At 44.4% G+C, this 17402-nt stretch overlaps 1 protein-coding gene across 1 annotated transcript in view; it reads right to left on the bottom strand.

Annotated features, from left to right (window-relative positions):
• The window catches only part of ntn4 (netrin 4), a 48956-nt gene that overhangs the window by 16961 nt on the left and 14593 nt on the right, over positions 1-17402 (bottom strand). The window contains exon 3 of the mRNA XM_015962450.3: positions 15985-16266. Coding sequence (XP_015817936.3) covers positions 15985-16266 — 282 coding nt within the window. The remainder of the gene's footprint in view (positions 1-15984; positions 16267-17402) is intronic.

Genomic DNA, 17402 nt, shown 5'->3' with positions numbered 1-17402 from the left:
TCATGAGGCAACCCGCTCTACCACCTGAGCTACTGCTGCCTCTCATGGCACACATCGACAAAAACATTTCACATTTTATTCCATTTCTTTTATTTCATTTCCTTTACTTTATAAAGCAGCTTCCACAGCCTTAGCAGAAGCCCGATGTGCTGAACACAACCAACTAGTGATGTGTCGGTCGCGAACGAACCGGCTCTAAGAGCCGGCTCTTTGAAGTGAACGACGGGAGCCGGCTCGTCCCCTCCCCCCCTCCCCTCTTGCTTTGGTGAAAGCTACAGGCGATTGGACAACATGTGTAACTGCGTGTCCAGACTGTCCACACACAGAGCAGTGGGGGCGGGGAAGAGGGAGGATCAGACTCAGACACACAGCAGAGCACATGCGGGCAGAGGGAGACGAGAGGGAATGAGGAGGAGGAAGAAGGCGAGCGAGAGAGGAGACGGTGAGAAAATGAGTGCCAGCAGTCGGAAAGTGGAGATTTCTTAAAGTGTTCAGTTATTAAATCCATATAAATGATACCTATTTAATATATAGCATTTATTTACATTAGTAAATCATTTTACACATAGTTTTGCATTATTTTGGTTATAAATGTACTCTACGCAACAGAAAATCTGAGGAGCCACTTGGGAGCCGAAAGAGCCAGCTCTCTAAAAAGAGCCGGAATTCCCATCACTACAACCAATAGGAAACGACAAAAATCTAAAAACCGATAGAAGAGCATCAGAACAATCACATTTGTGTTGCTTGCTAATGGGCTCGACACACGGGAGGCGACATCGCCACTCCATTCATTTTCAATGACACATGCGCGACAAAGCGATAATCGCGGGTCTCCCTCCTACTAAGCGAAACTCAAAAAATGTGCGTGTGAAATTTTGTGCTCGTGCACGTGTCGTGCACAGGCGACCCAGCGACGCGATCCCAGAAAGTTGAAATATTTTCAACTTCTCATCGCTGTCGCTCGGACGAGGACCAATCAACGGAGGTTTCATTCACTGACCAATGAGCAGGCAGGATGCTCCGTACATCTCCGATCGTCCTTGAGGTCCCTCATTAAATGATGCCATTCTCCGTTTCTCTCTCTTGTTTGTAATATGAGATGAACCCATTCTCGGATTTTTTTATACAGTAAAATCAGAAGTAAGATTTCACATAACTCTAGCAGCAACTTGTGAAACATCATATCTACCACTTTTTAAACTCTGAACCGCTTAAATAACCTTAATTCCCTCCAACTGACACAGCCAATCAAAACAACGGAAGATTCGATTTCGCCCAAGCCCGCACAGCGGAGCTCTAAAATTGAGTCAAACACGGAAGTACCAAAAATTGCAGTTCCACCCTCATCCACTAGGGGCTGGTGTCAGAAGCGAGCAAATCCTCATTGACTCCCATGTTAAAAATACCAATTTCACAGCAGAAATAAACATGTTTACAGCCTGGTACCAGAACATGTTTTTGGTTTAAATGATCTAGTTTACACTCATGACAACTCTGAGGGGGGTGAATTTTTTTCTCACTCTTCTGTTTAAGTGTATTAAAAGCCTAAAATTCTGTATAATTAATGAGCATCAGACCCACGTGACCACAGAGCTAGCTCCGTGGAAAGGCCTCAGTAGAGCCTCGGCCTCGCCTGGAAACTGTTCCGGGATTTTGAGTCTCTGTGTGTGTGTGTATTCTTGTTTGGATATTTTTAGTGCAATTGTTGGACAAAATGACTTGCTGTGGCATTAATTGCACTAATAGGGCGTCCAAGGAGTCTCCACTTCATTATTTTCGGTAAGTAAAATTATATTTATGTATTTTAGGTCACTGCCGAGCTGAGCTTAGATTTTAACATGTACTGTTTAACCATGAAATGTAAATGTAATAGGGTAAAACCCAGTGCATTTAACATAATGCTGCACTTTAGAAAATGGGTTGAAATATAACATGTTGGTGGAGCTGGGTTCCCACTATCGGCTTGTGGAGCTCTAGGGAGACCGATGTTTTCCACCCGGTTCTCCTCTCCCCGCAGCTCGGCGCATCTCTGTCTGATCGCGGCTTCTGTCTGCTGCGCGGGCTGCCGGCTTGTGGAGCTCTGGATGGAAACCTTTCCACCCGGTTCTCTCCAGCGGCAGCTCTGCGCATCTCAGATCGCAGCTGCGCTTGTCTGCTGTGCGGCTGCCGGCTTGTGGAGCTCTCGGAGTCCTCTGTGTTCCACCCGGTTTTACCCAGCGGTCAGCCCGGCGTATCTCTGACTCAGAAGCTCTGGTGTTGTGCACAGTTAACTCCGGTTGTAGCTAGGTTGCTACCTCCGTTAGCTTAGCTCCCACCTCCGCGTTAGCTTTGGGTTAGCCAGGGTTAGCTTCAGGTTAGCTTGTAGCTAGTTCGACCGGGTGTCGTCAGTTGATCCCAGCCTTATAGCCCCACCCTCAGCTCCACCTCTCTTCCCTTTTGTGGAATTGTCTGGGCTTGACAGAACCTGTGACACGGTCAAAATGGCGCTGGTGGCCACCTCCCATTTGGCCTCAAAAACGTGATTTGGAGCCTATGGGAAGGAGATGTCCAGTATATTTATGTCGATGATTTCGCCATGGAACAGAACGCATCGACGGCTTTGCCGCTGGCGCGGGTCGCCTCCTGTGTGTCAGGTAATAAAAGCGACAGCAACGCATTTCACTGATCGCGGTCGTTTGACGCCTCCCGTGTGTCGAGCCAATATCGATTCCTGCTATTTTGATCTTCAGCGAACTCCTCAAAACCACAAGGAAAGAGCTGTTACTGATGAGCCCCCCATAAAAAAATAAATAAAAAATAAAAACCATTTGAAAATAAGGTTTTAGAAGTAAGCCCAGAAAACATCAAAGTCTGCTTGGACTTTTCCAGCAACAGCATCCTTAAAATCCTTCCTCATAACATTATTGAGCAGTTTACCAGCTCTAAACATGCCAACTCTTTAGGGCTGAGTTGCAGACTCAATGCACACAAACAGCTGTATATTATTAACAGCTGATGATTATTAACTGAGATGATTAAACTTGAAAGTGTTTATTGCGTCTGCAGTGAAACAGCATTTTCCCGGCTCCACGTCTCTCACCTACCCTCGTCTAACATTAGTGAATGGAGGGTGATTATTTGACCTTATTGCTGGAAACAAGAACGGGCCTCTGCTCTGAAAAGCTTGTGTTTATGAGAGAGTGTGTGTGTGTGTGTGTGTTTTTATGAGTATGTGTGTATGAGAAGAGTACAAGTATGCAGCACAGAGAGCACAATAACAATCTCCTTGTCATTCCTTTCAGCTGGAATGCCATGCATGCTGGATAATGATTGAAGAAGGGGGGCAAGGCATCTGAGGAAGCTTTTTATTTGTTTGCGTTGCTCTGTGCAACTGTAATGTAGGACACACAATTATTCTGTGATTTCAGAGGTAGACTTTAACTAATCACGCATAGGCAGGAGCAGCAGAAGCACAAAAACACACGTCTCATTTCCCACGGCGAGCGATGCGTCACCAACCCCTGAATTGTTCTGATTCACACACATCTACATGCTTTAGACATGGCACTATAAACAACACACCCTCTGCATGAACTGGGCCAGGATGAACACACACAGCACACCATTTAATTCACACTGATAGGGGGAGCAGTTGCACAAACGAGGTCCAGTCGACCAAGGGTCAGGAGACCTAATGACACGTTTCACGTAAATGAGGAAGTGAATAATTAGTGAAAAGAGTGAACGAGGCAAGGGGGGGACAGACAAGAGGAAGAAAAGGCTAGACAGCTGGTATTTAAACCAATTTTACGTGTTTATCATACCATGATATGGGACAATTACATATGTATACAATGTTTATGTTTATGTATTTAGCAGACTCTTTTGTCCAACGCGACTTACAAGTGATAACCGGCATGTTGCCCTTGAGGCTAACAACAACAACAACAACAACAACTTGACATCAGTCATGGAGAGGAGGGAACAAGGAGTGGACAGTAGAGAGGGGGGACGGGTGCAGACAAGGTGCTAGTTAGGAAGATGCTCTCTGAAGAGCAGGGTCTTCAGGAGTTTCTTGAAAATTGAAAAGGAAGCCGCTGTTCTGGTAGTGCTTGGAAGGTCATTCCACATTTGTGGAACGATGCATGAGAAGAGTCTGGATTGTCCTGAGCGTGGTGTCGGCACTGCTAGCCGACGATCTTGTGATGAGCGGAGCGGCCGGGCCGAGCCGTAAGCCTTAGCAAGAGGATTCAGGTAGATGGGAGCCGTACCATCTCAGACTTTGTATGCTAGTGTTAGCAATTTGAATTTGATGCGTGCTGCTAGCGGTAGCCAGTGGAGCTCAATGAACAGAGGGGTGACGTGTGCTCTTTTTGGCTGATTGAAGACCAGACGCGCCGCTGCGTTCTGGACCATTTGAAGAGGTCTCACAGTACAGCCTGGAAGACCAGTTAGAAGGGCGTTGCAGTAATCGAGGTGGGAGATGACAGAAGATTGCAGCAGGAGCTGGGTGGCATGTTGTGTTAGGTATGGTCTGATCTTTCGTATGTTGTACAGCGCAAAGCGGCATGAACGAGCAACAGAGGCAACGTGATCTTTAAAGGTCAGGTGTTCATCAATCACAACACCCAGATTTCGAACTGCCTTTGAAGGAGCCAGAGATAGGAAGTTATTTTGGATTGAGATATTGTGCTGCATGGATGGTTTTGCTGGGATGACAAGTAGTTCAGTTTTAGAGAGGTTGAGTTGGAGATGGTGGGATTTCATCCATTTTGATATGTCAGAGAGGCAGTTTGATATTCGTGCAGAGACAGTGTGGTCGTCCGGTGGAAATGACAGATAGAGCTGGGTGTCGTCTGCATAGCAGTGGTAGGAGAAGCCATGTGATTGAATGATCTCACCCAGTGAGGTGGTGTATATGGCAAAGAGAAGAGGTCCTAGTACAGAGCCCTGGGGGACTCCGGTTGCAAGATGGTGCACGGTAGAGGATTGTCCAAGCCAAGAGACACTGAATGATCGTCCTGTGAGGTACGATTCAAACCAGGCGTGTGCTTTCTCTGTGATGCCCATGCTAGAGAGTGTGGACAAAAGGAAGCCATGGTTGACAGTGTCACATGCAGCCGATAAGTCGAGCAGGATAAGCACTGAGGATTTGGCAGTCGCTCTAGCTTCTTTTAAGGATTCCAATGAAAGCTGCATACACCCGGTTGATCACTTAAACTCCTTTTTTCTTCTTTTATTAATCGTGTCAGCAAGAGTCAAACAATGAGAAGCTTTTGGTATTGTTTAGTTTCGACAGAAGTAGAAATGTTTCAGAAGAGACAAAGAAGATCGGTCACATGTTAATGCTGAATGTAAACGTTTTCTCCAACCCCCATCCCCCACATTAGCTGCAGAAAAGAAAATGATCCAGTAAGAAAAACCCAGTCTCCTCTACATCACAGGGAAAACTGGTATTTCTGGCCCCGCCCACTTGGCTGCGACTGCAGAAGTCAGTGGAGATTTTGCAACTAAAGCCTAGTTTATGCTTCTGCGTCAGCTCCACGGGAGAGATGCACACGCGTTGATGGTGACTTTTGCCTTTGGACTTCTCTGCCACCTGGGGAGTGTTGCAAAGCAATTCCCCACAGAGGGCGTAGCGCATTTCTGAGGTATGCTGTCGTGTATCCGTACCTAGATAGTGTTTATATTGTGTGTTTTGTATTTCTTCTCCACCTCTTCGTGCGCTCGCCACCTCTAAACCCACATTTCCCGCCATTTCCATCCAGGAATAAAACACTTGCTGCGTCTCTTTACTCCTCCAGTCACGGGTGATAAAACATTAATACTTTGAGTTTTTCCATGAGGTATTCTTCAAGTTGCTCCGTGTCTGCCTCTAGATATTTTTGACTCTCTTCTTGACTTGTTTTTGAGGATGCAATGGCGATGCTGTCGACAGCTTTAAAGAAAACGGCATCCTGACCAATCACAAGCTTGCATTCTTTGTCTTGTTCGACGGATGTTTAGAAAAGTGGCGTTGTGCGCATTGGCATAGATTTGCTCTTGACATTGGTGGGGACTTGTAAATCTACCCCCCAGCCCCACAATGTGTAATTGTTTTTTCTTTGATCCTTAATAAAACAAAGTTCCGATTAGCTATATATACTATTCTACAGACGTAATTGTAATGTTAAATAAATGTTTAACTAATGACTGACAAAATCACAATAATTCATTACTATCTAAAGTCAAGTCAAGAACTGGGTTTCTATGGCAACAGGTCATCCTTTACTCATTCTGCAAAGCAAACCTTGGTCAAAACGAGAATCCTTCCATCTTAGATTACGGTGACATCATTTATAGAACTGCTTCCAAAGAACTTCTTCTTTAACTCGATGTCATTTATCACTCAGCCATCCGTTTCATCACTGGTGCCCCTTTCACGACTCATCATTGTGATCTGTACTCACTCGTTAACTGGCCATCACTCCATTCCAGCAGGATGTTACATCGACAAGGTCGGATTAACCATATGGGCAACTGGGCAACTGCCCAGGGCCCACGAACTCTAAAGGGCCCAGGGCAGCAAGGGCACGAGCAAAATACTGTATCTATAATTTCCCGCTTTATGAGGACTAGGGTGACCGTACGTCCCGTTTTCCCCGGACCGTGTCCACTTTTCACTCTCTGTCCGGGCGTCCGGACTGCGGGTTCTTGTATTGATGAAAATGTCCGGCTTTTCATCCAGGAGCAGGGATCGAATTATGGGGGAGCTGTATATCCTACACATCCAGGGGAGCCGGAAAAAAGTTTTCTACCGATATGGTTATGGACTCTTCTGAGCAGAGAGCACAGAGAGCGGCACAGAGCGTTGTAGCGCAGCGCTCCAGGCTGCTGCTTCCAGCGCACGGTCCATTCTCAAAGTGGCGCAACCAAAAAACTATAATGAACACACGATCGTTCATGTCCGCACATGTTCTCTATTTTCTGTCTTATTTGTGCCTGAAGCGCTCTGCAACTGCGGAGCTCATCACCTGTGCTGCGGTGATGTCAACTCACTGACGCAGCATCGAAACGCGCTCTCCGCTTTGCGGTCAGGAGATCCCTTTGGTCTGCTCAAAAGTAACTGATGAGGTGAAAAAGTAAGAATCCAGGCAACAGATTTTCTGGAGAGTTTAGAGGAGATGCAGGAAGATGAGAGACAGACAGGACAGGAAAATAGTTCAATAAAAACAAGAAAACAAAACAAAGTGTTGAAAAGTAAAATGTAGGTAGATTTATCTCCACTACACGTTTTTACCTGTATAAAACAATAAGTTATACACATGTAATAATTATACATCTGATACAGTTCAGATCACCTTCAACACTCAGTCACACACCCAGGGCAAGACAAAAAGACATTTTGGGGGCCAAGGCAAATTGACCCCCCCCCCCCAACCCCACCCCACCCCCACCCCCATAACTGGGCTCCCCAGAAGCCTCTGTGTAATTCAGAACCTCTCCAGTAGTGTTAGTTATACAGTGTTTATAAAAGCCCCTCAGACGTCGCTGGCATGTTCTAATATTATCAGATGAAAAACTAAATTATCAGACATGCTGTCTCATCTGCTGCTTTTCTAAACTCGCAAAAAGTAACAAAACCATTTGAACGCCACTATTTGTGGATTCTCTGAAAGTTTCAACTTATTATTTCATTGATCCTATCGTCTAATCTCACAGCTGAAACAAGCATCCTTAATAATCTGTGCACAGGAAGCGTACCGATGCTGTAGTAAAACAAAAGGTATAATAATTTATTATTAATAAAACCTTGTTGCAGCACTAAAGCAGAAAAATGAGATTTTGCAATAAATATGCTAAATATTTATTGTTTTGGAGCCCTTTTATTGGCAGAATCTAATATTAGTTTAGTTCTTTCAAAAAAATGGGTCCCAACGTGGTTTGTGTGGCGTTGCCATAGCGTGACGTCATAGGCACAGATCCCCTGTCCTCTTGTTTGGAAATGGAAATATGATCACCCTACATTAAACAAACTGTCCACCCGGGCTTTGCTGCCTATGACTGAACGTCAGTTGAGAGTCAGTCTCGTGCAGACGGACCAATGAAGAGAGGGCCTCAAGTTAAGACCCTCTCCTCATTGGTCAGTCCACACAAGGTGGGTCAAAGGTTAACCTGAGGGGTTACGTGATGTCAGGCATTCAAGTATTGAGTATATTTACTGCATATTACAGTAATATATTCTGTATGTGACCATATTATGGTGATCCTTGGGTCGTGATGATGGGGCCCTTTAATATTGTTGCCCAGGGTACAACAAAGTGTTAATCTGGCCCTGTACATCGGTATCAGTTCTTATACAAAGCAATCATCGGTAGAACCGTCATATCTTCGCTCATTACTCATCACTTCCTACAACCAGCACAATTTACCTTCCAGTAACTTCATCTCTAAGGTTATTCCCAAAGCTCACACATCCTTTGGTTGCTCCTCATTCCAGTTGGCTGCTTCCAACGACGGGAATGAGCTGCAAAAACCACTGAAGCTCACTGCCTACATTCTATTATCATAATTCATTACGGTCAATAGTTTCTGATTAATGTGCTTCTGAGTTCTTAAAGACTGTTTTAAGTCCGTTTTGATTGCTTGTACATATTATTCATGAGAACAGTCCTTCACCTTTAACTGTTGTATCGTATTTTTATCTGTAAAGCTAACCATGTGTCTGTTGCTGCTGCCTCTTGGCCAGATCGCCGCTGTAAATGAGAACGAGTTCTCAATCGACTCATCTGGTTAAATAAAAATAAATAAAAATAAAAGGTGGTTTACACTACAGTTAACTACAGTTAAAACAATTAGTGCCAATAACGTTATTATGATGGACTCGTTTCTTTAGCAAACTTAACTTTAGCAACTTACACGTTTCTTTGGAAAATAGCTCCTTATGTCTTCATCCTTCTTCCTTTTAGCCTCCATCCTCACTCGGTTTTGGCGCTATGTGTCATTCAGGTCACATTGCAAACACAAGAGTCTTGATTTCGAACGTTTTCCTTCTAGCTTTGGCGCTGCTAACCGGCGTAGTTTGTCACGTGAGTCTCACGTGACATGCGCAGCCGATCACACCAGCCATATGTGTTACGGAGGTAGGTCTTGAGGAGGGAACGTGATTTAACCCTTTCTGCACCTCTAGGGTAATGAGACATTCGACAGGCTTGTTTTTTGCAATATCCGGTGCTTGTCATCATGGATATTGGTAGGGACATGTCACATCCGTCCACGCCAAATCTACGCCCATGGTTGTGCGTCTCTGTAGCGACGCAGAAGCAGAAACTAGGCTTAAGAAAGCGCTGGGAACATCTCTCCTAGTAGAAGCCAACCTTTCACATTAGCAACTCTACAACATGGCTGAAGACATTGAAACATAAAACTTCAACGTTGCGTTCGTTAACCAAGATTATGTTTTACAGTGTTCTGAGTTTTATTTATTTATTTTGTTTAAAGGGACTTTACGGAGTTTTGAATTTTTATGCTCGCGATCGCCCCCTCAGGCCAAAAGCGTAACGGCAGCTTCAATAGTAGGCTCGTGCACGAGACACGCATGCTGTACGTGCACACTCCTTAACGAAAATAACGAAAATAACAGCTGAGACAGTCCCTTGTGTGTGTGTGTGTGTGTGTGTGTGTGTGTGTGTGTGTGTGTGTGTGTGTGTGTGTGTGTGTGTGTGTGTGTGTGTGTGTGTGTGTGTGTGTGTGTGTGTGTGTGTGTGTGTGGCCCGGAGGACTGAGTACAGGAGAACGTGCAGCTAATTAATTAAATAATGTGGTTCTGTACCTTTCTCTTCAGCACAGCCGACAAAGGTTTATGATGGGTCAGTCCTCCTGCATGCTCAGATCATTCCCTTCCCTTGCTTGAAAAATTGTTCCAAAATGAAAGTTGAACCCACATCTTTTTTATCTGTGAATTCAATGCCGTTCGGCGAGTCTCAAATAAAAAATTGGGCATCTTACTGTAAAAAATATACCATTAATGTAAAAAATAAACTCTAAATAAACTATGTTCACATCCAGAATCAAACCCAGGTCTTCAGCATGAGAGTCTGACGTCTTACTAGGTGAGCTAAAGCGCCAGTGATGACCCTTGTATCTGTACCTTTTATATCCTTGATGACAGCTGAAACAACGTACAAAGAACGGTTCGGAGTGAAAATGGCTATTTTGTTGCTAATTAGCAGGAAATATCTAGAAGAAAGTTCTACAGAAAGTAGCTAAGGGTCCTCAGAAATGTAGCTAGCTTTGTCACTAGGCGTTAGGAACAGCGACAAAGTGGCACTGCCTCTCTCTCTGCTGCTAAAGCTACGGATAGCAAATGCTACGGGCGATGCCTGAGCGTGAACGCGCATGAAGCAGCCTGCTCGACCCGAGCATCTCTCTTTTTCTGTGATTTTACAGAAAAACAGGCAATCACAGTAAAAATGCCAGGGCTCATTCTACAGGACCAGGGCATTGCAGGAGAATGTATGAAGAAGACATTTATTATTTCTATACATGTTTTGGCTGTCACACTTCCATAATGCCCCTTTAACAACGCCAGATGCAAATCAGAGGGGAGCCATTTGCATTCAAAGAATGTTAACGAGAAGGCTCGTAATCCTGCCTACGACAACTTTTTAACCTCCTGAAACAGGAGCACCAGAGCTTAATGAGAACTTTAAAAAAACTCAGTTTCTACCTGTGAAGTGTGCTCACGAACAGCATCAGGATGTTGATTTTTCTAATACATCTATCTAATTTGAGACAGCTCTAGTTTGTTATGAAGGAAGTATTTTGGAAACAAAAATAAAACACTGATAGGTGTCTGTTTGCTATCTTAGCAAAGCTTACCGATGATAAACGTTTGCCTTGAGCCGTTTCAGAAAAAATCAGGTCACGGTTATTACTGAATTGAGCGCTGATGCAACACGTATTTATCCCTTCACTTATCATTATTTCTTCTAGTCAGTCAGTCATTTATCAAATGAAGTTATAAAAACACATCAAAGCCCGGCGTACCAGACCCAGACTTGCTCTTCAGACAAGAAGCTAAAACGCTTCATCTTCTAAGTTGATATGAAACAGAGAACATTTCTGGCATATTTTACAGGATGAATGGAAGTGTTTTCTTTGCTGATACCAGACTGAAGCTGCTGATATCTGATTTATTGGGCACAGTTCTTTAAATCTTCAAATCTGACTCTTGTCATGCCAAGAAATTCCAAGTAGCTCTTTGGGTTTGACGAGGATTTCCTTCCTCTGAGTGTAGAAAGTCCAGACTCACAAACCCTCCTCTGCTTTTCAGAGCAGCTATAATCATGATAATCATTTTAATTCTTCTAATACTGAAAGAAAAGCCCAGAGTAATTTATAGTGGACTCACTAGCCACGTTTACATGCGCATATTTAATCGGATTGAATGCCCATTCAGATTGAAAATTCTGCATGTAAACATGTCAATCAGAATATTCTGATCCGATTCGGCCCGATCGGATTGAAATTTCAATCCGATTGAGAGAGGTGGTTTATTCCGTTCTTCATTCCGATTGACGTGCATGTGCACAGCCATTCGGATTGTTGGGGTAAAACAATGCCCACTGCGCATGTGTGCAACAGCCAGCGGGCCTCTCCGCTGTCATTTGGACTGCCTGACTTCAAAAATGACGGTGTAATTAACGAGCGGCGGCTTTTAAATCCGATAACAAGCCGTCCCGTTTCAGTAATATTTAATTCAGAACTTGCATTTTGTGGAAGTAAAATAAAAATCTGATTATTGCACAAATCATTCGACAAAGATGTTCAAATCTTTACTGGAAATACGCAGGTTTATCGTGGGGGTTGCAGCGCACGGATCCCCGTTTCTGTCAGCTTTGAACGCAGCTGCTTCTGCAGCAGGAGACACGCTTGTAAAGAACACAGGATAATCTGGGTTTTACAGACCTGATTGGAGGCTGATGTTGGGTAGGAAAACGTCCTCGGTTAAATACTCTGGACGACAGTAAAGTCCGTGTTCGTTAAAAGCACGTAAACGCAGATGACCTGAGATGCGGTTCGTTAATGATGAACACAGGCTTCTAAACTTTCTGAACATCTTCTGTTATTTTGTTTGAACAGATTTTTCTCAACAGTTTCAGCTGATCGTCACATGTTATTAATAATAAGCCACAACAGAGCTCAGTAATAAAACATGAGGCTAAACCCCCCCCCCCCCCCACCACCCCTCTGTGCCGCAGCGCAGCGCAACAGCTGTCAATTCAGACCTGCGGACCAGCTGATCAAGAGGCAGACATAACCCTCCCTTATTTTAATCAACAATAAAATGCAGCAAAGCATATATCTGCAGTTATTCACTGAAGAAAACGTAACTTCTATGAGCTAAATAAAAATATTAAATTGAATAAATGGATCAGGAAAGCAGGAAGAATAGTTATTTCTGTTTTTACATTTTTCTTTTCGTTTCATGGCGTTTGTTTACAATTTTTCTTTCGTGAAAGGCAACTCTGCGCATGCTCAACCTATTTAATCGGATTAAATGCTTGGTGCATATGTACGCACGGCATGATCGGATCATTTCAGTTCGTGTCCATGTGAACAGAGATTCGGAAATTCCGATCAACCAAGATTTCAATCGGATTGAGGAAATTAGGCACATGAAAACGCAGCTACTGATTCCGATACTTGTGTACCTTCCTCTTGTTTTTGGACTATTCTTATTCTGTGTGTCATGTGGGAACCATCGGTAAACACACACAGGGTGTAAAAGTGCATTTTCCTGCATATCAGCAGTTTGTTTTGTGTCTCCATGTCGACCCAGAGCTGCCGTTTCTGGCCAAACCCAAACAAGCAGACAAGCGCTGAACAGAAGATGAAGGCAGGGATAACAACGCGCCTAGAAAAAGAGAAATATGCGAGCGGTTATGCTTTTGTTACATTTTCAAATGACCAAGGGCTATCCAGTGTGTTTTTCTATATGTTGCATACTCAGAAACGTACTCGTTTTTAGCCTAGCTTGTGTATGCATGTGTTGTGTCTGCCCTAAGAGCGCCCGCCAGTGCAGTAATCAGAGGAGAAAGTCTTTACGGCTCAGACACCAAGAGGAAAAGGGCCTGCTTGCTTGTTGTCCCTCCACAGGCGTTTTCAGGGCGATTACTGTCTGACGGTTAGCCACAAAGCCAGCACACACTCAGCGACATCCACGTCATCTCGACTCACGACGGGGAAGGCTGTTGTTGGTTTGGCGTCCAGGAAACAGCTGAGAATGTCTCGGCTAGTAGAAGCTAACTGTTAGCATTAGCAGCTCTACCACTCAGCAGAACTCCTCCAGGCTTGTGCTGTTTGTGGAGATAAAACATCAACGCTGCAGAGTCAGCAGTAGAGTCGTGTTGCTGTTAGCCAATCAAGAGGAGAGATTTCCAAATATCAGGAAATAAGACTCCAGATCCTGTCGTGTTCAGCCGCTCACTCCTCCAGCTGACCCCTCCGTGCTGAATCAGGCACTTCTGGTCTGAACATGGCTCAGCTTGGCTCAGCGTGGCTTGTCTTTCCGAGTCAAACTGAGACATGGCTCTAGTGGGCATGCTCTTCATGGCGTGCGGGGGGTGAGGGTGGCGTGTGCGAGCTGATCTGTACCGACATAAACGTAGGAGGAGGTGATCTGAACACAGCTTGAGGGGATCCGTCTGACGCACAAAGATGCAGCACTGCACAACAACGGCGGTGATGTGAAACATTCATTTTGTCCCGGGACCCTGTGGCTGTGTTTCTGGAGTGCCTCAGTAAGTTTAGAACCACATCAAGGCAGGTACTGAAAAGTTGGGGGAAGACACAGACCCACGTTCCAACTAGACCGAACCCATTCAAGCCACGCCGAGTAGGGAAGTAGGAACGGAGGCATTACTGGTTTTATAAGTTGCAATTTGAACATGATTTCCAGATCTTTCAAATTTGGGTTGTACCATCTACAACTGCTGAATTAGGTTTGAAAATACTTTGTGGTCAGTGGAAGGTTGTCATCATCGACATATAAATATTGGACAATGGGTTTCCATAGACTCCAATAACACATTTTTGAGGCTAAATGGGAGGTAGCCGCCATTTTGACCGTGTCACAGGTTCCGTCAAGCCCAGACAATTCCATAAAAGGGAAGAGAGGTGGAGCTGAGGGTGGGGCTGTAAGGCTGGGATCAACTGACGACGCCCGGTCGAACTAGCTACAAGCTAACCTGAAGCTAACCCAAAGCTAACGCGGAGGTGGGAGCTAAGCTAATGGAGGTAGCTACCTAGCTACAACCGGAGTTAACTGTGCACAACACCAGAGCTTCTGAGTCAGAGATACGCCGGGCTGACCGCTGGGTAAAACCGGGTGGAACACAGAGGTCTCCGAGACCTCCACAAGCCGGCAGCCCGCGCAGCAGACAGAAGCCGCAATCAGACAGATGCGCCGAGCTGCGGGGAGGGGAGAACGGGTGGAAAACATCGGTCTCCCGAGAGCTCCACAAGCCGATAGTGGGAACCCAGCTCCACCAACATGTTATATTTCAACCCATTTTCTAAAGTGCAGCATTATGTTAAATGCACTGGGTTTTACCCTATTACATTTAAATGTCATGGTTAAACAGTACATGTTAAAATCTAAGCTCAGCTCGGCAGTGACCTAAAATACATAAATATAATTTTACTTACCGAAAAAAATGAAGTGGAGACTCCTTGGACGCTCTATTAGTGCAATTAATGCCACAGCAAGTCATTTTGTCCAACAATTGCACAAATAATATCCAAACAAGAATACACAAACACAGAGACTCAAAATCCCGGAGCAGTTTCCAGACCAGACCGAGGCTCTACTGAGGCCTTTCCACGGAGCTAGCTCTGTGGTCACGTGGGTCTGATGCTCATTAATTATACAGAATTTTAGGCTTTTAATACACTTAAACAGAAGAGTGAGAAAAAAATTCACCCCCCTCAGAGTTGTCATGAGTGTAAACTAGATCATTTAAACAAAAAACATGTTCTGGTACCAGGCTGTAAACATGTTTATTTCTGCTGTGAAATTTGTATTTTTCACATGGGAGTCAATGAGGATTTGCTCGCTTCTGACACCAGCCCCTAGTGGATGAGGGTGGAACTGCAATTTTTGGTACTTCCGGGTCTGCTTCGATTTTTCACCCGCATTGTGGGGGCTTGGTTGTCATTTTCTTAGACGTTTGCACTTTTTATGTCTCAAATCTCATTATAAATATGTGTACAGCGCCGGTAAAATCAAACACCGTTATCGTTATCATCTCAGGTTTGGACAAACTGTGTGGATGATGCAAAAAGCATAGTGGTTGCATTCTTTATAGCCTGTGTTAGAAGTGTTTATTTTTTTAAGATGTCTAAAAATCCTGAATTTTAACAGTTGATGTAGAGATATGGTTAGACACGCCTTCTCTCACGTGGTAGGTTGTAAAGGAAACGCTCGCGTTCCTGTCGCTGATTACAGAACAGCGTTCTTGTTTGAACCGATCCACAGAAAGCTCACCGTGAAACACTCATGATAGATTTCCTGCAAAAACACCGTCGGTTCACACCTACATCAACAAACACGTACGGTATATCAACACCACCGTTAAAATCCTGAGATGTCTCCATCCTCTGACTGTGCTGTAAACAGAGCAGCAGATGCTTATCAGACCAAAGGAAGCAGAGAAGAGAGAAAGGTGACCCCTCCTTGAGTTTTTCTATAAACAAAACTGCCGACACAAAAAGAATAAGTCTTTTGGTTTGAAGGTATCAACACTTAAAATCTGAACTTCACAAAAACATGTTTAAAAAACTGCCCCTAGAGTGGGACTGCTGCATGATAACCATCAAACAAGTGAGACGTGAAGATGGGAAAATATGTTAGAAGGTCAAAACAAGGCTGAAAATAAAGAGTGCCATCGTGATTATTGGAGTGTGGTTACAAACCTCTGGTGAAAATAAGAGAAACACTGACGGCTCCCGTCTGCTTACCACATGGCTGCTGCGGTCTCTGGTGGGCTGGTATTCCGGCGCTGGGACGCACTGCTCCGCGTGTCCGTTACAGAAGCAGCTTCCCTTCACCATCAGGTCATAGATGGCAAAGTGTTGCGTGTGGAGAGCTGCTTCCCGTGCGGAGGCCAGGTCTTTGGCCTGGCAGGGACACGGCTGATGCTTCAGCAACCGAATCCGGATGTTGGTGACCCTCAGCTGCAGCTGGCCCTCCGGCCCAAAAGGATCCAGGGACTGCCACTTCGGGAGGGTTCGGTAGATCACCTGACACCCGGAGAGAGGGAGGCTGTGTTAGCTGCAATAATCCTGCCTTTTTTTGTTCAAACACAAATTATAACTCAATGCAGATGGGGAAAAATGTTTAATAAGTAAGTAAAGTAAAGTAAAACTTTATTTATATAGCACTTTTCACAGATAAAATCACAAAGTGCTTCACGACATACATAAAAAGGCAAAACAGGACAGGAGCACAAGGTCAACTTACATAAAAGCTTGTCTAAATAAAAGTGTCTTCAGCTGCTTTTTAACAGAATCAACCGAGTCGGCCACACGGAGAAACAAGGGCAGGGCGTTCCAAAGTCTGGGAGCTACAGCGTGAAAGGACCGGTCCCCTCTAGTTTTAAATCTGGTCTTAGGGACCTGCAGTCGGTTCTGACCCGAGGACCGTAGAGAGCGGCCAGAAGAGTGAGGCATTAAAAGGTCTGATAAATATTGTGGAGCTTGTCCATTAAGAGCTCTAAAAGTCAAAACTAAAATTTTAAAATCAATTCTAAACTTGACCGGTAGCCGATGTAAAGAAGATAAAACCGGTGTTATGTGAGCCCTTCTACTGGTTCCTGTTAAGAGCCTTGCTGCAGCGTTCTGGACCAGCTGGAGACGACTGACATCTGATTTGTTAAAACAAGTAAAGATAGAATTACAATAATCTAAACGAGAGGAAATAAAAGCATAGATAATCATCTTCAAGTCCCATTTTGAAGTAAAAGCTCTCAATTTGGAAATGTTTCTCAGATGATAAAAGCCGTTCTTTACTAAATGTTTTGAGTGGCAGCTCAAAGACATGGACTGGTCAAAAAGAACAATGTTTCTGAGACTGGTCTGGACTGAGGAGCTCAGGGAACCGAGGTGTTGTTTGATTAAAAGCACTTTCTGTTCAGGAGCAGTGATCAGTCTAGCTTGAGTTCAGCTGAAGACAGTTGCTGGCTAGCCGGTCCGTAATACGCTCAATGCACTCAAGTAGATCAGCTAGCTTGTTAAACTCTGTGTCCTTGAAACAGCAGTACAGTTGAATGTCATCCGCATATAAATGGTAGGACACATTAGTAAAGCTTTTAATAATCTCCCCAAGAGGGCAAATATATAAAATTATAACACACACACACACACACACACACACACAC

This window comes from Nothobranchius furzeri, chromosome 1 (genome assembly GCF_043380555.1).
Source record: "Nothobranchius furzeri strain GRZ-AD chromosome 1, NfurGRZ-RIMD1, whole genome shotgun sequence".
NCBI classification, from domain to species: domain Eukaryota; kingdom Metazoa; phylum Chordata; class Actinopteri; order Cyprinodontiformes; family Nothobranchiidae; genus Nothobranchius; species Nothobranchius furzeri.
The sequence above is the reverse complement of the archived record's forward strand: the minus strand, read 5'-3'. Positions and strand labels throughout refer to the sequence as shown.